This window comes from Malus domestica, chromosome 02, assembly GCF_042453785.1.
Source record: "Malus domestica chromosome 02, GDT2T_hap1".
NCBI classification, from domain to species: Eukaryota; Viridiplantae; Streptophyta; class Magnoliopsida; order Rosales; family Rosaceae; genus Malus; species Malus domestica.
In genome coordinates this window covers 11,875,110-11,899,603 of record NC_091662.1, presented here as the reverse complement: position 1 = coordinate 11,899,603, position 24,494 = coordinate 11,875,110, and the positions used below count along the sequence as shown (strand labels likewise).

The following is a 24,494-nucleotide window of genomic DNA, read 5'->3' as shown; positions in this document are numbered from 1 at the left end:
CTTACTACATTTGCAATCCTATTACAAGGAAGTGGACAAAACATTGCTACGCATTGCCATTGTGTTTGTGTGGGAGGATTTGGGACCCTAGGTATGATGGATGGAAAGCTTTGTTCAACACGTTCTAAACCTCCCACACTAATTGTACAACGTTGCGTAACGCCTTCACAAACACAATGGCAATGCGTAGCAATGTTAAGTCATGGGTAACGAAACATCAGATCAATGTATCAGCTCTGATGTCATCTGGAACCTGTGGTGGTCGAATGTTTCATAGTATAGTGTTTGCCAGTGGAATTGTGATCATGTTTCGGGGTGGCCGAAAAATGCACATTTACGACAATAGGACTAAAGAATTTAAGTGTGTTTGTGAGGGACTTGTTCAAAGTGGAAGGCTTGTTTCTGATGTGAACGCTCTTGTGGAACTCTAGCTGGTGTGAAACTATGAAGGACAAGGAGTTTTGAACTTTTAGGTGGTTTTGTTTTGAACTTATTAGTAAAGTGTTTTTCTTTTGGTCAATAAATAGTAAAATGCTTATTTCTAATTGGCTTTTTCTTAGCCAATATATATAAAGTAGATTGGAAACTTCTTGGATTTGAGTTGATAGAATATTAAATATTATGCTTTGGAAACTAAGAACAAATCACACCCATTTTAAATTTATCTAAACAAAAATCATGCTCTTTAACCCTACCGTTGCCATATTTGAACTATCATTACTCTCCACTCATTGTTGTTGGAGAAGCATAAAGTCCTTAATCATTAGCAAAATCCTTTCATTAATTTACTAATTGCTTATCATTCTCATCAAAGACAAATGACTGGTTTGAGAGTGATTATGACTCTCTCATAATCACTTTCAGACTCGAGAACACCAAGTTTTTCAAATGTAGTTTTTCAGATAATGTCACATAAAAGGACAAAATCATGACAATTGCAAGATGGAGGTTTTTTCTTTCTCCAATTGATCCCAGTGTTTTTTTATATAACTTGTGATTCTACAAGGGGAGGAGAGTGACGAAATATTTTTTGGTTTTTAGCTAAAAATTGGTCTATGAGATTTAAAATAAAAAGAAGCGGTCCATGAAATTATACACCGTCAATCATTTTTGTCCTTTAGTGAAAAATCTATATTAAATTGAAGAAACCACAGTTCAAGCGAAGGGAATGATTTGATGAAAACTCTCAATTTAACGGAGATTTTTTCACAGAATGACTAAAATGATCTATGGTGGATAATATCACGAATCATTCCTATCGATTTTAAATATCAAGGACGAAAGTTAATGAGTTTTGCCAGTTTCAATTTTTTTTTTTTTAAGTCTATTTCTTTTGAAATGTAAGTAGCCCTTTATTCACATAACATTCGAAATTTTTTACTGTTAAATTTTTAACTGCACATCTAACATTTTACCCATATGGTACCCCTAGTAAAATTTTCGTGAATAAAGTCCTAATGAGATTTAACTTCCTAAAGATTAGGCAGCAAAATTATTCGTGAAAAATGCAGTAATTATCTATTAAAAATTTACTGCGGATCAAATTACGCAGAAAAGATGAATTTTGTTTTAGTAAAAGATGATTTCATAGGATTTACAATTTTTCGAACTTAAAACTTAAGCAACCGATTGACCTCGCAAACGACTTTTAAACCAATCTTAGTGGTTCACGTGGCCGCGGAAAACCAATACGAGTCTCGTACGCTGCTTTTAACTGCTCTCACAGAGGTCCCTCACTCTGCGCAGACTCACTTTTCAGTTGGTCGGGCTCTGAGTCTTCTTTCTCTCCAAACCGACGCAGCGTTCCGATCATCGGTTTGCTTCTCAGGCGTACGACGGCACGCTGTTGGGTATTACTTCATCTTTTGTGTCTTTATTTTTCGAATGAGAAGCTTCTCTTTTTTTATTTGTTTAGTTATTTGTGTTTTTTTTTTGAGAAATCTTGAATCTTTCAGGACGTGCATGAGTTGGGGTTTCTGGGGTTTTTCCGATCGTTTCTGATCGTTGATCAGTCTCTGTTTAATGGGTTTTGATTGATCATAGTCGATTTATTCGTATCTGTTTGTTCTGGCCTCTGGGTTTCTTGTTTAAACAGTAAGCTCTCTGGTTTCGTTCTGTCTTTGACTCAGTTTTTCTGCGGTTATTTACCCTTTTCGATTTGTTTGGTTACTGAGAAACGCAAAGAAAAGTAAAGAAAACTGGATTGAACCCATTTTGTTCCAATTTTCAATTTAATTTAAAGAAAAACGATTTGTTATTTCCATCGGAAGAAAATACCATTTGTTACTGAGGAAAAAAGAAAGCCACTTGGGGGTTTTATTTATTTATTTATTTTTATGGTGTTTTGTTGTTTTTCTTTTTTTTTTTTGCAAGACCCATGTTTAAATTTTGTAAATTAAGATATTAGAATAGCTAACTGAAGCAATAGAACAATGACTTTGTGGGTTTTGTTATGATCTGATGTCGTTAAGTTTGGTTTGCTTTCTTTTGTGCTAAGCAACCATAATTTGAATGCTAGGGTTTAATCAAACTGCTGTGCGAACAGTTGTTCTTTTGTATGCAACCAAAATTCTTATTCCGAAAGACTGTATTTGGCATCGAAGTTGTTCTGAGGTTTAAGCTTGTGGTTTCCCTCTTGTTTGGAAGTTGTGATTTTTCGTAGGTCTCGATGTTTGGGAAATTCACTTATCTGCATTGAATGATTTTTCATTGTGCAGCTGTGAATTCTGAGGATCCTATCATGGATAACGATAAAGATGTTGGCAGCGACTCTGACTCTTATGTCATTGTGAGCATTGCCAATTCTGTGTGCAGTGATTCTGAAAGTGTCGCGGATAGTGATTTTGAAAATTATGAAATTGTGAGTCCTAAAAACAATGTGGCTACTGATTCTGGAGAAGATCTATTTGATGGAAGCACACAACAGTCGAAGAATGTGGAAAAGGACGGTTATGCGTGTTCTGACTTTGATTGTGGTGAGGGCACTGATTCTGAAGAAGTTCTATCTGATGAAAGCCAACAACATTTGAAGAAAGTGGATATTGATAGTGATCTGAGTACCGATTCTGAAAAAGAACTATCTGATGGATTCAGAAGAAAGTTGAAGATTATGGATGATCACCATTACATGGATACTGTTCTCACTGGGAAACAGCTGAAGATGAGACACTGTTCTTGTGAGGTATGTGACTGTCGACAGCCCTAATGTTTGGTTTTGCGTATTATTTATGGGATATGTTTTCATTTCTTTTTTATTAATCTTTTGCTGGTTTGATTAATTGATGTTGCATATGATATTACATTCAGATTATGTACATATTTAATTTTTGCTTTATGAAATCTTGGAATCCAAGCGGTTGAGAGGATCCCTGTGTACGTTAGATGATAATTTTATGTTCCCCTTTGTACTTGGTTTTGGCTATGAATTGGAGGCGTTGGCATTGTTGATGTGATTAAATATTCAATTTGTATCTTCTTCTTTTTCTTTTTCTCTGATATGCATCCTAATGATTGTCTTTACATGCAGTTTCACAAATATCCATGTAAAAGAATCGGTCCTAAACTTTCCCATGATGAAAGGCTTTATAAGAGAATGGACATAGGTGACGTTGCAATGGAGAATGTTCTTCCTTTCCTCCCTGCAAAAATGCTGTGCAGGTTGAGAACTGTTAGCAAACAGTGGGATAAGTGGATTTCTAATCCTTTCTTCATTCATAAGCAAACTTACTACTTCAGGAAAATCTCTGGTCTTTTTTGTCAAGCCCCTGGTGGCGACCCTTACTTCCTTCCACTTGATAATGATTCTTACGGCGTTCCTAGATCTTACCTCAGCTTCATGCCCGAACCAGTTATTGCAAAGACCACTTGCAATGGTCTGGTCTGCTGTCAGAGCAATGACGGAGAAGATACCTACTACATTTGCAACCCTGTGAACAGGCAATTTAGAAAGCTTCCCAAGCCTGATTTGTATCACGGATCTGAGTCTTATCCGGCACTAGCCTTTGAGCCTTCTGTGCTTGACTTTGAAGTGCATTTTCAACTTGTCTGTGCCTTCTCTGTACCCGGTCATTTGGGTGTCTATTTTGATATATACTCTTCAAGGACAAGCGGTTGGGAACTCTCCGAGACAGTATGCTATGAGCTGGAGGCTACAACGTTGGAAGGTAACACCCTCTTTCTAAAGGGTGTACTCTTTTGGGAAACTTTAACGGGTGTCATTCTGGCATTTGACTTGAAGACGATGCAATATAGTATTCTGTCACTCCCCTTCAGCACGGGACCACGTGGTGTTATTTCACAGAGGAATGGAGAGCTGTGTTACATTCTGCCTCGTGATGAATCCAGTATGTACTCCTTGGAGATCTACGGTAATATGGACATGAGCCTGAAGTGGAAGATTAATCTCTTTGACCAGAGTTTCTCCTCTTATATGGACACATTTCGGGTATTGGCTTGTGTGAATGATGATGTGATGATACTTCTTGTCGGACAGACGGTGATTGCATATCATGTGAAAGTCCCGGAGGTAAAAGTATTGAAAGGAAACGATTACGGGCTTGGTGCTGGAAATGAAAGATATCTTCCATATGTGAACAGCCTTGTGCAGATCTAGTTCTGTCTGCCTTCCATTTTATTAGCTTGTTATGTTTTGATCAAGTTGGTTTTAAGTTTGTTGTGTCCATGGGGCTTTTTTTCTAGACCTGGTGCCTTGATGCACAAGTGCTTTTGTCAGATGGTGCTTGTGCTCCATCAACTGATATTGTGTTTATAAATAATATGGTGCTTGATATTAGCTTTGGCAATTTAGGAATTCGCTTTCTTTTGGCTTCTCGAAAACGACAATGACTTTTTTGGTGGTGGTCTAAAATTGCTGATATTCACAAGTGCTTTTCTGTGCAATTGCTAAGCACTGACAATAACATTTTTGTATAAAATGTCACAATAGGTAAAAAAACAGTGACAGAAACTCCCTGGAAATTCATGGGTCTCCTTCATGTTGGAACCATCGCTTCTCAACTTTGGACTTGAGTGGATACTCTGTTAATCAAATGATGAGAGGGACAAGGAAAAAACCAACGTTAAACTAGCGTTTGGGTTGAAAGAAGCGTGAGCTCCAACCAAACACAAATATTTGGAATTACAGAAAATGCTAAGACGCTCACGAATGAGGATCCTCTCCTGATTCTCTTTGTGATGATTATAGAGATCCTCAAATCGTGTCCGTTTATCGTACATTATGGATCAAAAATCATTTTAAATACTTTTATTTAAAATTAAATATGAATAGTACCTGACAAAAACTGACCGCATAATATACGATGAACGGACGGGACTTGAGGATCCCTAGGATCCTCACAAAGAGGATCCTCATTAGACGCTCACCCTAGTGAAAAGTTTTTCTTAAAAAAAAGACAAAATTATTATTATTAAGGGGAGAAGTGAGAGTTCGTAACTATTACAATAATTAAAAAGAGTGGTAGTTTTGAACCTAAGATGCATAGGTGAAAACCTAACACCCTATCCACTAGATATTATACCCAACCTAGTGAAAAGTGGCACACCCAATCTCAAAAATGTTTTTTAGCCAAAATGATCCTTAAGATTGATATAACTCCTCATTTGATCCCTAAAATTTAAAATCGATAAAAGTGGTCATTTGTCCATCATCAATCACTTTAGTCATTCTGTAATATTTTGTCAAATAATATTGACCCATTGTTTATTAAACTGAGGGTATTTTTGTCATTTTAATCTTTATTTAACAAAATTTTCCAAAAAAATATCAAAATGATTGATGACGTACAAGGAACCAAAATGAGAAGTTACGTCATTTTGATAGACCATCTGAATCTACATAATGAGTGTTGAAATCATTTTGTTAGTCGAGTACAAGCTCGTTGATTTTAGTGATGCAAGAACAAAAGCACAACATTGTCCCCCCCCCCCCCCCCAACAAAAAAAGACCGGGTCTCTGCGACAAAAATATAATATAATTACGCAAAATCGAGGTTAGGAGAGGCCTCGAGGCTATTTGAAGACATTAGGCAAAATATAATATAATTAATAGGATAAAAGTCGAAGGTTTTTTTTTTGTATTGAAATGTAAAATTTTGATCAAAAGAGATAAGTTGAGTCACGAAAAAAACAATGACATTGAGAATTGAGATCATAAGCACTCAACTTGTTTGTAAGTTTTGCTAAAACAAATATTACTATATTGAAGTAATAAATAATCATAGCTCAAAACTGCAACCATGAGAATTTTTTTTTTAAGACTAATTATTCTACTATTCCATATGGATACTGTGGTTTTACTATAAAATAAAAAAATACATGCAAAATAATGAACTAACTACGAAACGCTAATTGAAATAGGCTTTAGTTTGATAATAATACACAAATTTTCTTGTCAAATGAGAGAAACAAAAGCACATACACTTAAACTACAAGCTAATGAACATAAACAAAAGCATAAAAAGTAAAGAAATTTCATAATAAGCCCTGATTTGGTACTGAAGTAATTCTGAAAAAAGTTGGGAGCTTTTTTGTGTTTGGTAAACATTCAGCTTCAGTTTTTTTTCACAGTTTTTTGTGAAAAAAAAGCCAAAAAACAAGAAGTTGCAAAACCCAGCTTTGAAAAATCAGTTTTTTTTCACATCTGTTTTACATAAAAGTTTACCAAACACTATAATACTACTTTTTTTCTTTCCAAAAGCATTTTTACAAAAAAGTTTACCAAACAATCTGCTACTTTATTTCATAGTTGCTTATTCTCACATCACAGCAGAAACAGTTTTTTTTTTTTCAAAGTACAACAATACCAAATCAGCCCTAACTCCGAGCCTCTCCTCTACAGTTTGTGGTTGTGGTGGGATTATTTTTTAGTGATTTGGTAGATTTGAACGAACGAGGAGTCTGTACGGCTCCTTTTTAAGGATATCCGGAATCTATAAATCTTTTCCGTTTATCTTCTTGTGTAAGTATTCTTTTGTGTTGGTGGTCATTGGTCAAGTTGGAAAAAAGAATCTCAAACTTGTCGTTCACGTCATCAACTCAATACAAGGCACACACGTGTCAAAACACCATTGGAAGTACAACCTATAAGAATTAGCAAACCACGGACGGCCATTAACTGCTCTCAAGTTCAAGTTCAAGTTCAAGGCAGCGATCGATCTCCGGCGGTTTCTTGCGGCTACGACGGTGAGTTCTCGTAGTTTTCGTTTTTCTGGGTTTAATCGAAGCATTTCGAAGCTTCGCATGCGCATATTGTAATTGTATACGTTTATACGAAATGAAAAAAACTCAATTCATCGGCAGAGCTCTACTCTGTTTTATGGTTCTTTTTTCTTCACATTTTTTTGTCTAATAATCTTGAATTCTTAGGGTTGAATGAAATGGGTTCTTTACGCCCTTTACGATCGCTTCGAAGATTGTGTTTGAATTTCTCTTTTTTACGAGGGTTTATTTGTTTTGTGTTTTTTACGCTCTCTGTTTTCGCTTGGTTTCTGAGAAAGCCAAGGAAAATGCAAGAATACTGGGTCTGATGGTGTTCTGGATTTAAATTCTGTTTTTGAAAAAAATGACCAGTTTTAACCCAGAAACCCATTTATTCCCTCTAATTGGTTTTGGGTTTTTCAGAGACCGCTCTCTGTTTTCCTTCGTTTTCGTTTGTTTGGTTACTGAGAAAGCCCAAGAAAATGAAAGAATCCATTGTTTCCAATGTGATTATGTTCTGGGTTTAAATTTGAATTTCGAAAAAAGTGGCCGACTTTTACTGACAAACCCATTTTTTCCTCTAATGGGTTATGGATTTGAATTTGATTTTCGAAGAATTAACCAATTTTTACCATGAAACAAGAAAACCCAACTTTGGTTTGTTCTTTGGGGTTTCTTATATTTGGCGTCCTTGGGTTCCTTATCTTTGGTGTCCTTGTTAAGTTGGGTTTCTTCGTTTTTTGCAGAAATGGCGATTTCCGAGGGAAGTGAGGAGTTTACCATCAGTGATAAATGCAATTCTGATAATTCTGGGGAAGAAAACCTTTTCGATGACTGTGGACAAGAAGAATATATGCGTGATCTATCTCATGATCATTTGGTGAAAGTTGAGGTATGTCACTGGTTGATTAATTGCTTTTTATTTTTACTGCATTCATGTTTACTTAATAGATTACATTAATTTTGAGCCTATACATTTGCTTCAGTTTGCTAGCTCTTCTCAAGAATTACGCTGAACAGATTATCTACGCTTCATTTCGCTGTGCTCCAAATCGAATCCAGTTATAAAAATTGGTTCATGCAATATAGGATTACTGGATGTTTTAATTGTGTTTGGTATATTTTCGTTTCATTTTCCTGTGATGCTTGTGTTAGTTATGTAGTATTGATAGCAGAGTTATGTAGTATCTTAACCATTTCTTTGAGCAGGAGTCGACTTTTCCTTTCATGAACTTGTAGGGGTTGTCGGGGTTTTTATACTAATTTACTAAAATTCAAAGCAAAAAGGAATTCTCTTTGTCCCTATTTCGCTTTATACTTCCGATTTAAATTCAATCACCTATTTTGATTGGTTGAATGATGAACAAGCTTTGCCATTGTTTGTGTGACTAAAGTTTAATCCTTTCTAACGTTTATCTACTTATGCGCCTTTCTAATGTGTTATTTCTATTGCAGTTTCACGGATATCGCAACAAAAGGATTGTTCCTGTAATTGAAACTTGCGAATATCCGGGACACAAAAGGTTCAAGCATACCGTGGAGATCAAAGATGTTGTTGCAGACCATGCTCTTGAATTCCTCCCTGCAAAAACACTCTCCCGGTTCAGAGCTGTTAGCAAAGAGTGGGATAAGCGGATTACCAGCCCTTTCTTCATCCACAAGCAAGGTTACCGCTTCCGGGATATCTCTGGTCTCTTTTGTCAACTCCCTGGCGACAGGCCCTTCTTTGTATCTCTTAATCATGATGCTTATGGCGTTCCCAGTCCTTCCCTCAGCTTCTTGCCTGAACCGGTTACTGTCAGAACGAGCTGCAATGGTCTGCTTTGCTGCCAAAGCTGTGATGGAGAGAATACCTACTACATTTGCAATCCTGCTAACAAGGAGTGGAAAGCGCTTCCCCAGTCGAACTTCTATCATGGCCCTGAACCTGCTCTAGCTCTAGCCTTTGAGCCTTCTGTGCTTAATTTTGCAGAGCATTTCCAACTTGTTTGCGCCTTCTCTCTAACTGATCATGCCTTCTCTCTAACTGACCATCCGGTTATCTGTTTCGAGATCTACTCTTCGAGGTCATCCTCATGGAGACTTGCTGACACAGAATGCTGTGAGTTGGATGCTATGAAGTTGAATGGTGACGGGCTCTTTCTGAAGGGCGTAGCCTTTTGGGAAACTTCTGCTGGGGCTGTTTTGGCTTTTGATTTGAATGACGAGCATTATGGTATTCTGTCGCTTCCCATCAACAGCGGACCACATGGTGTATTGACAGAGATGAATGGTGAGCTGTGCTACCTTCTGCCTCACAAAGACAAGAATGAATACACCCTGGACATCTATGGTGACATGGACATGCATCTGAAGCATAGTATTGCTCTTGGTCTTGAGTTTTTCAACAATTTTAACAAGGAGTTGAGGGCGTTGGCTTGCGTGAACAATGACATGGTGATATTTGATTTTGGAAAGAGACTCTATGCTTATAATCTGAAGACAGGGAAGGCTGAAATTCTAAGAAGTGATGACGGGACTGATGTTGGATATGTAAGGTATCTTCCATATGTCAACAACCTCGTGCACGTTCACCCTTCGTAAATGAGCAGTATACTTGCTGTTTTTCTCCTTCCACTCTCAGACTGGATTTTCGATTTAGGATTTGATGATTGTTTGCAAGTTCAATTTAGGAGTTGTTAGTTGAAACTTGTTCAAACTCATAATAATGTTTAGTTTCTTGAACCACAAGTCATAGTGATCAGTTTCTTGGACCACAAGTCATAATGTTTGTTCTTGGGTTTTGACTGTCTGTATGATATGCGAATCATGGAAACATCATTTGACAATTGTGTATTATTGAACAGCAAAAATATACAAAAAAAAAAAAAAAAAAGAGTCCATACAATTTGGGTCAAACTACAAGGTAAAACAGAAGTGTAATCCAGCTCAAAAGATGAGGACGGGCTTTACATACAAATCAACATCCATAAATAAATAAATAAATATGCATTTCTCCCTACAAAAGGGGAAAAATAAGTGCTCCCCCATTTTCTGCAACCAAAAGAAACGTGGAATCAGAAATGGAGGTTAACAGAAAGTGGCAAGAGGTCATGGCCTCTATCTCTCCCCACGTAACAAACTCTAGAGCCTTCCTAGGATGCCTATAAATAGGCATCAGTTGCAGCAAGAAAACAGAGAAAAAAGAAGAAGGGGAAACTCTGCAGAAAATAGAGAAACTTTTGAGAGAACACCAAAAACAACGAAGTGCTGCCAGAAAAGAGAAGGAATTCAATCATTCGTGCTTTCCATGAATTTCTTCGGGGTGGCCTAAACCACCCCGTGAAGTTCCAATCAAAGTCTAATGAAAGTCATTCTTTGCGGTCCAATGAGAAAACAGATGCATTTGTGGACAAATAAACAAGAGAAAAGAAGCAAAATGCAACTTTTGCTCCCCTTGACCGACTCATATTTGGTCTCTATGAAGAAAAGACAGCAAGGAAACAACATATACAAAGATGCAACACAAGAAAGAGAGAAGAAATTATCATGTTCGGTGTTGTTGCTACCCACGGGTACAAAACATGGAAGATGCCTTTGGCTAAAATGATACGAAAAACCATTTGGGATAAGAGTCCAAGCAAATGAGGAATGCAACATCCAAGGGGGGACATCTCAAAGTCATTCACATGAAGAAGAGGAAGAAGAAAAGTTTGTTTTTTTAAAAAAGCCATGCACATGGCCATCATATTGGATAAAAGAGACAAGGGAACAAAGACAAATGCACATGTAGACAAATGACCATATAAGTACATGTATGTGTTGAAAAATAAACAAAGGAAAAGAAATCAGAAATTTTGATGATGACAAAAGAAAAGTCTCCAACACAACTTTGATAAAGACAAGGAAGGAAGAAGACGTGAAGATGGAACAAAGATTTTCATTGTGTCGAATATGTTCACCTACTTCTCTGCCACATGAAGATAAAAAAAGGGTTCAAAGTTTTAAGCTTCTCTACCGTCCCACGCTTCTCTCTTTCACGTGAAGATTAAAATAAAAAAATGTTTCAAGCCTTTGCATTAAACACTTGCTGTTCCAGGTTTAGACCATCTTCAATGGTGGCTTATAACCTAAATTTTCCCCTTTCCCCCCCCCCAAAATCCACTCCAACCCAAAACCTAAACCAAACCTAAAACCAAAAAATTAAAATGAAGGCAAATATAGGTCACAAATTTAGCCCACAAAAATTGCTGGGACCCACGGATGAGAGTGAAAAGTGGGCATTGTCCTGTAGCCAACGGCTACTTTTCTTCATCGGGTGGTGGTGGTAATTGGACCGTTGGTTAATCCAATGGTCCACATTCAATTTTTTATTATTTATATTTATATATTTATTGAATCCAACGGCTTAAATCGAATATAATCAAATCTAACGGTAAAAAAAAGATCTAACGGTCCAAATTTAAATCCAATGGCTAGAATAATCTTAAAATTTATTGGAATTTAAATATTTTTTTCCAACGGCTAGAATAATTTTATTTTTTTAAGTTTATGTGGTTTATCATGATTTTCATGTATTGATTTAGTGATTTTTCAAAATTTATCAGAATTTAAATATTTTTACTTTAAAATGTTCATAAAATTAATTTAGGATAGTTTACATAATTTTTTTTTTTAAAAAATAGCCTTAATTCATTTTTTGATAATCTGAGGCTAAAATTTTAGGCCAAAATGGTTGGAGTAGAAAAGCTGTTTCTGAGCTAAAACTTAAATTTTGTGGGCTAAATATTTTTAGGTTTTAGGTCAGGATTGGAGATGGTCTTATAAAGAAGGAAACGTTTGCTGCCAAATTATTCGGGAAACTCATTCACATGGCAAACACCCCAAAGAACTAGAAGACAAATCAAGACTACAAAAGATTTGGGGAAAAGCATCACTTTATACAAGTGTTAACAAAAAAATAATGACAAAGACAAAACATAAATGGGAACACAAAAGAGGTGTCCAAATGTCTACTGTCAAGACCAGTCAAATAATTTCCCCTGAGAAAACAGAAATGCCAGAGAGTAATTACACTCTAATACATCAAAACTCATTCAAAATGCAGCAGATATGAGGGATGCATTACTACGAATTTAAGAGTGCAAATTCTCACCTTGGGAGCCATGAATCAACACTTGTCTTCAACGAACTCGTACTGCAAAAAACAAGTTCGTCCAACAACCAAATAGAAGAGAAGCCTTTACCTATGACGCCTGCATGCACGGAAGATTCAAGAAATTTATCAAAGTGTAGAGCGTCGTTTCACTCCAAATACATAAACAAATTCAGAACATAAAGAAAATGAAAATGGGTAACCTGCTTCGCTCCCACTGCCCTCTTCGTTTTGAGTTCTCGATTCACAAAAAGAAACACAAGTGAAGTGGCAAAAGCAAAAGAGCAATACAGCAGAGGAAAAGTGAAAGCCTTCGTGGACCTGAGAAATCAAAGAGGGGAAAAATGAAAGCCTTCATGGACTCGAGGGAAACGATGTTAAATCAAAGAAGTTTGAAAATAAGATTGAACTTCAACAAACCTTATCCATCCTCACTGAGAAATCCACGGTTACCCAATCCAAATAGAAATTTGAAATATGACGAGTACCCAAGGATATCAGTTGCTTCTGGAGGAAAATTACCCTGTATGAGAGCCAAGAAAAATGGGGACTCTTAAAAAAAACCCATTTCGCCAGAGAGGGGGAATAAAGCCGCATAAAAGTTTTTGTTGGATTTGTAGGTATCAAAACCGCATAAAAGAAAAGGAGAGGTGGATAAAGCTTCCTGAAAATCACGAACCCACGTGGGAAGTTGTGAAAACTTAAAAGCATGAAAAAAGTAAAGCTTGTTTTGTGAAGGTTTGAAAATTCAAAGTATGTTCAAAAGAAAAGTATGCATCTCACGTGGAGAGCAAAAGAAAGTCCCTGCACCCATCAAAATTATGGGCTTTATTCAGAATTTAAATAAGAAGACAAACTGACAAAGGTCCCAGAAAAGTAAGGAAAAAAGGGGGCCGGCCTTTCATTCTTTCAAAGTTTCAAAAAGTCCTATTTCAAATAGGATGGAATTGCTACGAAACCTTGAGGAAAAGTCAAGCAAAGATGAAGTCCCAATTTACTAGGGATTAAAATATGAAAGAAGCTTTTCAGCAAGCTAATGGAAGCTAAGCCCGTGAGTCTATCATTTTGTTTTCACCAAAGTGGACTTTGTAGATTCAAGCACCCATTAAGTTAGATCAAAGTCAACGAAACTTGTAGTATAAGCACAGAGATAATGACAACACATCATTCCAAACACCGTGGACGCAAACCATCTCAAAGCAAAAAAGCTCGATAAATACATGGATCAAGCTCCCATAAAATTCTTGAAGAAGTCAAATGGCATGAAGCCGTATCAAATCTCAAAATGGTACAAAGCCGCGTCAAAACTCGAAGGCATAAAGTCGCTTCAAATAGCTCAAAGTCATTCAAAATTATGAATTACGCCGGTTTGATTTCGTTAAGAATACATAGGCATTTTGATATCAAGTTTTAGACGCAACCGTGAAACCGAAACGAATCCCTGGTTCATATAAACTAAATTCACTCCTGCCATCAAATACCAAAATGGCACGAAGCCGAAGAAAAGTTTCAAATGGCACAAAGCCGAAGAAAAGTCTCAAATGGCATGAAGCCATATCAAATTTTCTATGCTCCTCGCCTGCATGAGCTGAAACTGCATAAGGCATCAAAACCCAAACACCATGAACTACGAGTGACTTGATCCCTTAAGAGGGTACGTAGGCAATCTAGGGTTCGGCCTAGGTGCAGTCACAAAATCAAACTAACACCAAAATCCTCAAGTTACATTTTATTCGAATTGGAATCAAAGGGTATTTCTTTCCCAAAAGAAATGTTGTAATTAATAGGCGCGTAACCTAGAATGGGTCGAACTCGAATTAATAAAACCCTCTTCGGAAAAATGAACGAGGGTGAAATTGTGTCGAGTGAATAATTTGTTTACATATTATGTACAATTTTTGCTCCACATGTATTGTGGCTTCACCTTTCACCTTAATGAATGCTGAATATTTCTTTAGTCAGAGGTCCTTTGAATGCTGAATGTTTTCATTTCTTAATCAGCAAATTGATACAATTTGCTCTTTAATTCTCAAAGTACAACCACAGCCAAGATCATATCAGAAAACAAATCAGTTCTGGAAAATTGTTAAAATTTAGTCAATGTACATTAGAACGAATCACATCTTCTAATTCTGTATCCGTCGAGCTTTTTTCATCGTCATCTTGCTTATACATACTTTTCTTTCCAATATCCAGTGATATTATTACCATCTATTGTTCTGATGAGAAGGAAGGGAAAATACAATAATGACAGAAAAATGCTCGACTGATACACAATTAACCGAGTTGTGTCCTAACTAGAAAATAACGGAGAAGTGTAAGAATTGAACTTCTACCGTGGTGTAAGAGGGGATAATAAGGTGCTGAGCGGGTGCAAAATAACGGATGTCTGGCCTATACGGACACAATACCTACAAGTTACTATTCTTGGTACCATTTTATGCTGTGTTTACTTGTTACTGAGTAGGTTATTCAGTTGGTTGATGTGAGTTGTAACAAGTGTGAAGAGATGCGCGTGAAAGGTGGAGGAAATGTCTAAATTTGAAGGCTATATTTGTTGGCTGTGAGGGAAGAATGTAAAGCAAATACAAATGTGGGGGATTGCAGCGAGGTGCCAAAGTGGGAGAGAAGAACTGGTAAAAGAAATAACAAACAAAATGCTAAGTTAAGGGCTGGCCTACACAGATAGATAGGTTTAGAGAGAGAGCTAAGGGGTTGGTCCCTCCTTTGTAGGAGGCCATAATGCCATGGCAATCATACCTCCTTTCTCTTTCCTTTGAGAACCCTCCTACCTTCTTTCTTTGATCACCAGGTACCACCTTAATTATTTGTTTTCCACCCCTTAATTTCCAGACGATCTTACGATTTTTTCTCCAAAAATATCCGATTTTAAATTTCAGAAAATTCTTTTTTAATGTCATACGTACATGTCAGAACATGGGATCTAAATCCTGGAGGGAGATCGATACTAATGTTGTTATCTTTACTTGGTAGCACATGTACATGTACATTCGTTTAAGTTACACATTTGCATTTTCTCTCTTATATGCGTCTGCATGATTGCATGCGTCGTGAGATACGTTGATCTTCCAAAACCTAATGTTGTTTCTTTCAAATATTGTTGAATTTGATCATGGTCTAGGGGACTTCAATCATTGCGACGAGCAGTTCTGGGAGAGGTGAAGTTTCCCGCCACCACAACATACAACTCTTTGGGAAATTAGTCCTTGGCCGGAGGTTGAGCAAGAGACGAATAATGTCTTCTGACAGTGAGCCGTCCCCGGACTCTTCATCTTCTTCACCACCTACGCCGGACTCGTCCAAGTCATCTCCATCTGGTCCATCTCCAAAGGAATCCCCAGAGGACTCATCTTCGGCGCCACCACCATCCTCGACGCCGGCATCATCACCACCACCGTCCTCGCCGCCTCCATCATCATCTCCGCCTCCAAAGGACTCGTCTTCATCATCATCGCCGCCTCCCAAGGACTCGTCTTCATCATCATCGCCACCTCCTAAGGACTCGTCTTCATCATCATCGCCACATCCACCCAAGCAGGGGTCCCAGTCTCCACCTGCACCAAAAGAGGCGACCCCATCTCCACCTCATGCTAAGGAATCACCGGGAAAGGCAACGCCGGCACAACAGACACCAGCGGCAGATGCTGAAGATGAGACTTTGAGTGCGCCTCCTCCTCCAGGGCGTTCTCGGACTTCTCCCTCTGGTGCACTCACGCCACCACGTGCTAGTAGTTCCTCATCAAAAAGTAGTTCTGATGATGACGACACATCATCATCTTCAAATAAAGGCAGGGCGGCGGGAGTTGCAATTGGGGCAGCTGTAATTATAATTGTCCTGCTCGTCGTTTGTGTGGTTTGCATCAGGAAGAGGAGGAGAAAGCGCCGCGATATGCAGTACTATGGAGATGCTCCTAAAGGTGTCAAACCCTAACTCGTTCATCACCCATGCATTAATCCATGTATAACATTCATTGTTTTTTTCTCCTTTTTTGCCCTAGCAACATTCATTATTTCGCTAATGCTTGAAGTACCATATTTTCATACCACATTAGCTGACCACATGGTATGACGTACACATAAACTGGCAGATCATATAAGCGCGATCTATCATTGTGATTTTTAGGAATGTTTTGGAATTCTTTGATGTGTTTTAGGAATGTTTGTTTTGATGTCTTGCTAATCAAAGAGCTTAAGACACATACGGAAAACGTTGAAATGGTTGAACTAAAAGAAAATAATATAATTATCGTAGAACATACAATAGACTTATTGACTTGTTCATACAATAAAGGAAAACAACTTTATGTGTGCGCAGCTGGTGGTGGCTATTACAACACACAACAACAAAGTTGGCACGATATGAATAATCCACAAGGAGACCATGTGATGAGGCTAAACAACCAACCACCTGGTGGTGGTGGTGGTGCTTGGTCTTCAACACCTCCTCAAATGCCGATGAGCGGTGAAGTGAGCACCAATTACTCAGCACCCCCATTGCCACCTCCCTCACCATCAATGGCACTTGGTTTCAACAAGAGCACCTTCACATATGATGAGCTAGCAGCCGCTACTAATGGGTTTGATCAGGCCAATTTGTTGGGTCAGGGCGGGTTCGGGTATGTGCACAAAGGTGTTTTGCCCAATGGAACAATAATTGCAGTGAAAAGTCTCAAGTCGGGCAGTGGGCAAGGAGAAAGAGAATTCGCAGCAGAGGTGGAGATCATTAGTCGCGTTCATCATCGACATCTTGTGTCACTGGTTGGATATTGTATTGTTGGTGAGCAGAGAATGCTGGTCTATGAATTTGTTCCCAACAAAACCATGGAATATCACTTGCATGGTGAGTATGAATGCACTTAGCATATTCCCTGTCACACAATCTAGTACATTGTCGATATTTTGTTGATAACACTAAATGACAACAAATCATCAACAACAACAAAAAAAAGATCAAATTCATCAATTTACTTTAATCTATTATGAGTGCTACCATCCAACACATTTTTGTTGATCATCTCTCGTTTTATAAAAATGAAAAGAGAGGCAGTCAACAAGATAATCAACACGTTTGGTTAAATGGCTGTGTATTTGTTCATCTTTTTGAGCTATTTTTGAAACTTTGTGTTGCAGGAAAGGGTCTACCACCTATGGATTGGCCAACTAGACTTCGGATTGCAGTTGGGTCTGCCAAAGGGCTTGCATACCTTCATGAAGATTGTAAGAAAGTCGCAGCCCTTATATCGTTTATCCCATTTATTTAACTATTGTATATGTCTGACATATATATATAGTCTCATCATTACTAATTAATTGGAACTTGAGTTGCATCCAGGCCACCCGAAAATCATCCATCGTGATATCAAATCTGCTAACATTCTCATTGATAACAACTTCGAAGCCATGGTATAGTCCCCAAGTTGTTTATAATTTCATGCCAAAGTCATTCAACATCCCGAGATCATCCTTTAATGTATTCATTTTTCTGTTCTTTCAGGTTGCAGATTTTGGGTTGGCTAAGCTGTCTTCTGACAATAACACCCACGTATCGACACGAGTCATGGGAACTTTCGGGTATGTCACATAGCTTCTCTCGTAGATAGCCTTTACCCCTACATTCGAGACCTGAGTTCGAATAGTACAATAGGTTATGTCAGATACGAAAATGAATCAATTTTATTAGTACCTTGCAACGCAAGCAATCTGTGTAATTATAACTCAATCTCATCTTAATTAGTGGGTTGGTCTAATTACCAAATATAATTCTGGTTTTGCGTCTGAATAATGCAGGTATTTAGCTCCAGAATATGCATCAAGTGGAAAATTGACAGAAAAGTCTGATGTTTTCTCATTTGGGGTCATGCTCCTGGAACTCATAACTGGAAAGAAACCAGTGGATCCTTCAAATGCAATGGACGACAGCTTGGTTGACTGGGTTAGTACTTGCATGCTCTATCCTTTCCAATGTTGATCATATTTTTTTTAATATTTAGAGTATATGATCATTAAGGTTTTACTAATTTTGTGCAAAATGTGACACAAATGTACAGGCCCGACCACTTCTCACTCGTGCATTAGAGGATAATAATTACGCGGAGCTAGTAGATATTCGTTTGGACAATAACTACAACCCTAATGAGATGGCCCGGATGGTCGCGTGCGCGGCTGCAAGTATCCGTCACTCTGCTAGAAAGCGCGCAAAGATGAGCCAGGTATACATATCAGACATGTTATGTTGTCATAGACTCATAGTTATTTATGTTGTCTCAACATTTAAATTAAATTTCATTTTGACCAATAGTTGAGATTGACAGTTTGATAACATAATGTTTATGTTATGAACGAAACAGATAGTACGTGCACTGGAAGGAGATGTATCGCTCGATGATCTAAATGAAGGAACAAAACCCGGGAAGAGCTCTATGTTCAACGCCAGTGGAGGAAGCTCGGACTACGATACGCAGGCGTACAATGCTGACATGAAGAAGTTCAGAAAGTTAGCCCTTTCAAGCCAGGAATTTGGGAGCAGTGATTTCGGGACTTCAAGTAATGACTCCAGAGAAATGAGCACACCCAAGAAATGAGGACTTTGAGCCCTCATGCTCTACAACAATACTGATTTAAAAGGACAGAATTAAAATTCACAGTTCGATAAAACTGTAAATACGAAAGCAATTAAGGATGATCATATGCATGCATGCATGCAACGTGATTACTGTTCTAATTTGTCATTGAACTTTGTGATTAAGCTGAAAAAATGTGAGGTTAATTGAAGATTAGGAGTGCCATTGATCGGGCCGCAGGCTGATTTGCTTTGGGTAATTGTGTACTTTGGGGGTAATTGAAATGACCCAGATCTTGATTAGCTTAATTAAGTTTGATCTTTTCTCTGATAAATATGGATTTGTACTATACCGTACAAATACTTTGGACTTAGAAGATAGATTGTCTGTATTATTATGAATTGCCTTGAATGTTGGATATTTTTATTTTCAATAAAATTATTTGTATCACAAATTATAAAGTTATTCATGGTATCTTTCAGAGAGGTAGTGCACCTCCTAGACTTTTGATCTCTGTGTTTTTAGCTCAAACATTTAATTTATTCAATGTGTTTTAAATTTCACTAGTTTAGTCTGTTGTGATTGGCTCATATTTTGAGCTGGCCACAATTAAGTGACTTTGTGTGTTATGCTTTTGGAGTAGTGACCAAATGTGGCCATATCTCATTTCGGCTAATAGTGGAAGACAATGATGATGTTTGCTTGGGATTCTTTTGTTTTGGCCTTTTTTCTTGGTTTCCCATTTACATGCCACGTGAGTGGCTTTGGGGTTTGAGTAAAAGGCAAAGGGAGCATGATGCATCATCATTATATCTGTGGAAAAAGGAAAGGTTGATTCATTTTTCTTCTCCATTTATTTGCAAAGAGCCGAAGAAGAGAGTGTGTGAAAGAGAGCATCTAAGGGGGAGAGTATTCGGCTCTCCCATGGGAAAGCATGGGCACGTGTGAGAGAAATCAAGAGAGCTAGAGTGAAAGATCTCTGGTGAAAGAACTCTTGGGATAGAGTAAGGCTTTTGGGAAAATTCTATGAGTGGGTGGACAAGGAATTCAGGATTGGGTTATGTCGATTTAACTCATGTATACTTGTACTATTATTTTCATAGTGAAGAGCAATATCTCTCCGGGGACGTAAGCAGGATTTTTGCCAAACCTCGTAAATTTCTCAGTGTCTTTATTTCTTATATTTTATTCTGTCAACTGAGTGTGATTTGGTGATGTTGTAATCTGAATCTCGTTTCCGTACTGACGAACGGGCCAAGGCACAACAATTGGTATCAGAGCATCGTTGGACGCTTTGGTTCGTTGGAGGTCCAGATTTGTTGTTCACCATGGAATTTTCAGTTGAGCAGTTTAATGGGAGATGCTGTTTTACTCTTGGTAAAGGAGAGTAATGGAAGCCTGAAGAAATGGAAGCCAGGGATGCTTGGATCCACTACGAAAGTTGATGTTGAGGAAGAAGACAAAGGCCTCTTTCTTCTTACCTCACTTTCAGATTTGTCTTAGAACCTTGTGAAACTTTACTGCATGGAAAGATACAGTAAGTTTGAAGCAGGTGCAAGCTTCTTTGGTGTGGAATGATACACAAAATAGACAACAGGTTCAGATCTGGTTTCGGAGGCAAGGGTCCATAGTGCTACGGTGCAAGGCCGGGTTGTAGCAAGTTTGTGGCATAAGGCTTCGAGTATGCCCTCTAGGTACTCGAAGCAACACTTTTCTTGGTGATGTTTGGTCTCAAGTGTTACAGGGGTTTTGCAACAGGTGGAGCTATGGGATTCGCAGGTGATGAGATGGTCCTGAGGTAGGAGGAAGTGTGGGAATTTTGTCTGGCTCGATGGGTTGTTGCTGGAAACGGGCGCGCTGACGAGTTTCCAGGTTACAGACAATGAAGAGGAGAAAAACCTGCTGGAGGAGACTAGGATGTGTCGAGATCTTGTCTAAAGCTAAATCGTGATTTTTAGCTTGCAGCAGCTGCACATGCATTGGCAGTGACTGAATCGGAACAGGACCAAAGAGGTTGATTCAGGGTGTGTATGCTGGTACGTAAGGCCAATGGACTTTGGTGATGGGTGCAAGGATTTTTGCACAGTATATTCGCCAAGGTGGAGATTGTTGTGATTGGCTCATATTTTGAGCTGGCAACAATTAAGTGACTTTGTGTGTTATGCTTTCGGAGTATTGACCAAATGTGGTCATATCTCATTTCGGCTAATAGTGGAAGACAATGATGATGTTTGCTTGGGATTCTTTTGTTTTGGCCTTTTTTCTTGGTTTCCCATTTACATGCCACGTGAGTGGCTTTGGGGTGGGTTTGAGTAAAATGCAAAGGGAGCATGATGCATCATCATTATATCTGTGGAAAAAGGAAAGGTTGATTCATTTTTCTTCTCCATTTATTTGCAAAGAGCTGAAGAAGAGAGTGTGTGAAAGAGAGCATCCAAGGGGGAGAGCATTCGGCTCTCCCATGGGAAAACATGGGCACGTGTGAGAGAAATCAAGAGAGCTAGAGTGAAAGATCTCTGGTGAAAGAACTCTTGGGATAGAGTAAGGCTTTTGGGAAAATTCTATGAGTGGGTGGACAAGGAATTCAAGATTGGGTTATGTCAATTTAACTCATGTATACTTGTACTGTTATTTTCATAGTGAAGAGCAATATCTCTCCGGGGACGTAGGCAGGATTTTTGCCGAACCTCGTAAATTTCTCGATGTCTTTATTTCTTGTATTTTATTCTGTCAACTGAGTGTGATTTGGTGATGTTGTAATCTGAATCTCGTTTCCGCACTGACAAACGGGCCAAGGCACAACATAGTCTTCAGGCAAATTATATTTATTCCCATCACAATCATTTGCACTATATATTATTAAGAAAAATTTCATTCTCAAATCGAAGGATCTAAAGCTAATGTTTTCATCTAAATTTTAAGTTAAACAAATCTACTCTCTTGCTAACTTTTTGATGATACTATTACTCAGCTTAAGCATATCCTTCAAGAAACGAAGTTTGTAACTGGTGCAATTGCAACTAACGATCTTGTCGCAAATGATTTGCTAATCTGAATCAATATTTTGCCTAAAAAAACCTCATTTTTCTAACAAATTGGAATGTTTAGTGGAGGTTGATGTCGTGGGTTTTTCTTGTAATCTTTTAATTCTTTATGAAATTAAAAAGCAACATAATTTTTTCTGCATTTTTCATGCTAAGCTTCGGGATTTTTCATGGTTTTAATATTGTCAAATATTGTTTGGTTATCTTTTGGTTAGGAGTTCCTTTCATTGGTTTAGGGAGATCTTTTCTGATGCTCATGTTCATTATGAAAAAAAAATGTTATAGTTCATGCTTTTGTTGATTAAATTGAGTATGTATAAACATTAATAACATGTTTCCAATTATGAATTATTTATGCGTTTATTAATTATGGATGAATCAAAACATAAATGTTGTCGACACAAAATAAAGAATTATTTTTTGCCACTTAATACTACATAGTGTCACATTCCGGCCCGGGCTCCCACCACATCCCGAGTCCTGCCTCTGCCGTAGCACGATATTGTCCGTTTTGGGTCCCGACCACAAACTCACGATAACTCGCTTAACTTCGGAGTTCCGATGGAACCCGAAGCTAGTGAGCTCCCAAAAGGCCTCATGCTAGGTAGAGATGGGAATATACATATAAGGCTTACATGATCCACTCCCATGGGCGATATGGGATGTTACATATAGTGTTATTCCTCTTCACTTGTAAGTGAGAGATCTTAGATTCGATTTCCATTAAAGACAAACTTGAACCACATTATTATGGTAAGCCCATTGTGAGGTTTGGCCAACTCCCTCACCCCCTTAGTTTAGAGACTATTGTTTGTTTAAAAAAAATAATAATCTTTTGATTTTGGAGGAATATGGCTCATTTGGAAATACTTTTAAATTATTGAAAGCGCTTTTAGAGAAAAAAAAATGGGATTTGTTATTGGCATTCCAAAAATCTTATTTTGCACTCCAAACTTTCTATAATTAGAGAGAGAAAATACACTTGTGAGAAGTGTAGAATGAGAATTTAGAAGTGTTAATAGCACTTCCCAAAAAAATTTGGAACAAATATTTATTGGGAATGCAAGTTAATTTTGGAAAGGAACTTGAAGTGTTTATGGAACCCAAAAATGTTTTATGTAAAATTGTTTTTAATCATTTAAAAACACTTTCCAAATCAGCCGTTAGATTGTTTGAGGGGATGTAGTATTTTGATTTATAAATAATACGGAATCATGACTTCTATTATTTTTACCCATTATACCCTCGCATTATTCTGAAATTTTAACCTAACGTCTCATAGGGCATCTTAATAATCAATCTGGTTTTCATTCATGCTCTGATTTCATACATATTTTGTTATTATACAAGGATATTATGAAAACTAAGGAAATGTGCGAATAAATTGGTTACAAACTCGTCATCTATGAGATTTGAACTTAAGACCTCTCACATATAAGTGAACAGAAACACTATTAAACCATAGTACTATGGGCTAGTTTGGTGTTGTGCTTCTAAAAAAAAAAAAAACTGTTTTTGTTATGCTATAGAAATAATCAGCTATGAAATAAAGCAGTTAGGTGTGACTATTGGTTTTGTTTGGATTCACAATTTGGTTCTGAAATCAAGGGCGATGACTGTGATTGTTGAAACTGGGAGTATTGAACAATGTCATGGCAGGGTCGGGGACAACGTGCTTCTAGGTGACCAGCACTCCTTCAAGTTGAGGTCGACAAGATCGGCGACGACGTCCTCGAGGGTAAGATCACTATTTAAAAAAAATCATCAAAGAATACCCTTCATATGCCTACTTTGAAAAAATGGAACTTTAACGAAAAGCACCTGGTACTGTTCACTTTAACGAAAAACCACATTTGTACACTAAAAGGTCAATCCTGGTACTATTCACTTTACCCTTTATTTTGTCCTTATCATTAAAACTCAAAGTTTTCAAGCCCTTTTCATTAGTTTTCCTTTAAAAAAAAGCAGGTTTCGAGAAGCAACGTTTTTGCTGCTTCAGCTTTCTTTGCTTTTCTGCTTTGAATGGCCTTGACTTTGAAAAAAAACTGGATTTTCTTTAGTTACAAAACACAAATTGGATTTCAGCTTTTTTCCACCCCTTATATAAAAAAAAAATAGTTAAACAATTTTTAACTAGTATTATATATCCTCCAGTTCCATATTATTAGTAAATAACTTCAATGAAAATCATTATTTATTGATCTAATTCCTCTGTACTTCAATTCCTCTAATTTCAATTACAAATTTTAATATGGAAATGTTATTGGCACTCCAAAAATCTCATTCTACACTCTTCACAAGTGTATTTTTCTTTCATAATATTAATATAGAAAGTTTAAAATATAGAATGAGATTTTTGGAGTGCTAATAACAATTCATTTTTAAAAAACGTTGGGCTTTAACAATGGTAAGATGGGTTCGAAAAAAAAAAAACAATAGTAAGATGGGCCGGCACCCAGTATGATTTTTGCATTGTTTTTTTGGGCTTTGCCACTTCCGTAACCCAAAAAATTAAAAAGT

General features: G+C 37.5%; 3 protein-coding genes and 1 long non-coding RNA gene across 8 annotated transcripts; 3 read left to right on the top strand and 1 right to left on the bottom strand.

Annotated features, from left to right (window-relative positions):
- The first annotated feature begins 1,649 nt into the window (after positions 1-1,649).
- On the top strand, positions 1,650-4,802 carry LOC103426804 (F-box protein At5g49610-like). 2 transcript variants are annotated; one of them, XM_017329953.3, is made up of 4 exons: positions 1,738-1,850; positions 1,956-2,094; positions 2,718-3,181; positions 3,527-4,802. In XM_017329953.3, the coding sequence occupies exons 3-4, from the start codon at positions 2,741-2,743 to the stop codon at positions 4,610-4,612; spliced, it is 1,527 nt and encodes a 508-aa protein (XP_017185442.2). In that variant the 5' UTR covers positions 1,738-1,850; positions 1,956-2,094; positions 2,718-2,740; the 3' UTR covers positions 4,613-4,802. The 2 variants fall into 2 exon arrangements, with proteins under 2 accessions (XP_008363104.2, XP_017185442.2); XM_008364882.4 differs by lacking the exon at positions 1,956-2,094 and having other exon boundaries at positions 1,650-1,850.
- Positions 4,803-7,076: 2,274 nt separating this feature from the next.
- LOC103401596 (F-box protein At5g07610-like) lies at positions 7,077-10,043 on the top strand. The gene is made up of 3 exons (XM_008340313.4): positions 7,077-7,200; positions 7,962-8,107; positions 8,671-10,043. Exons 2-3 carry the CDS (start codon positions 7,964-7,966, stop codon positions 9,796-9,798), a joined length of 1,272 nt encoding a protein of 423 aa, XP_008338535.2. The 5' UTR covers positions 7,077-7,200; positions 7,962-7,963; the 3' UTR covers positions 9,799-10,043.
- Positions 10,044-12,023: 1,980 nt separating this feature from the next.
- Positions 12,024-12,974, bottom strand: LOC114820482 (uncharacterized). The gene is made up of 4 exons (XR_011577107.1): positions 12,770-12,974; positions 12,553-12,670; positions 12,350-12,449; positions 12,024-12,236 (listed from the first exon to the last, which is right to left on the bottom strand). It is a non-coding gene; the product is annotated as an uncharacterized lncRNA (long non-coding RNA).
- A 2,003-nt stretch (positions 12,975-14,977) lies between these two features.
- LOC103401605 (proline-rich receptor-like protein kinase PERK4) lies at positions 14,978-19,395 on the top strand. 4 transcript variants are annotated; one of them, XM_070815411.1, is made up of 9 exons: positions 14,978-15,161; positions 15,492-16,287; positions 16,686-17,210; positions 17,501-17,587; positions 17,703-17,773; positions 17,865-17,941; positions 18,158-18,302; positions 18,418-18,579; positions 18,718-19,395. In XM_070815411.1, exons 2-9 carry the CDS (start codon positions 15,606-15,608, stop codon positions 18,949-18,951), a joined length of 1,983 nt encoding a protein of 660 aa, XP_070671512.1. In that variant the 5' UTR covers positions 14,978-15,161; positions 15,492-15,605; the 3' UTR covers positions 18,952-19,395. The 4 variants fall into 4 exon arrangements, with proteins under 4 accessions (XP_070671512.1, XP_028947010.2, XP_070671518.1 ...); XM_029091177.2 differs by lacking the exon at positions 14,978-15,161 and adding an exon at positions 15,170-15,322; XM_070815417.1 differs by lacking the exon at positions 14,978-15,161 and adding an exon at positions 15,211-15,348.
- The last annotated feature ends 5,099 nt before the right edge of the window (positions 19,396-24,494 follow it).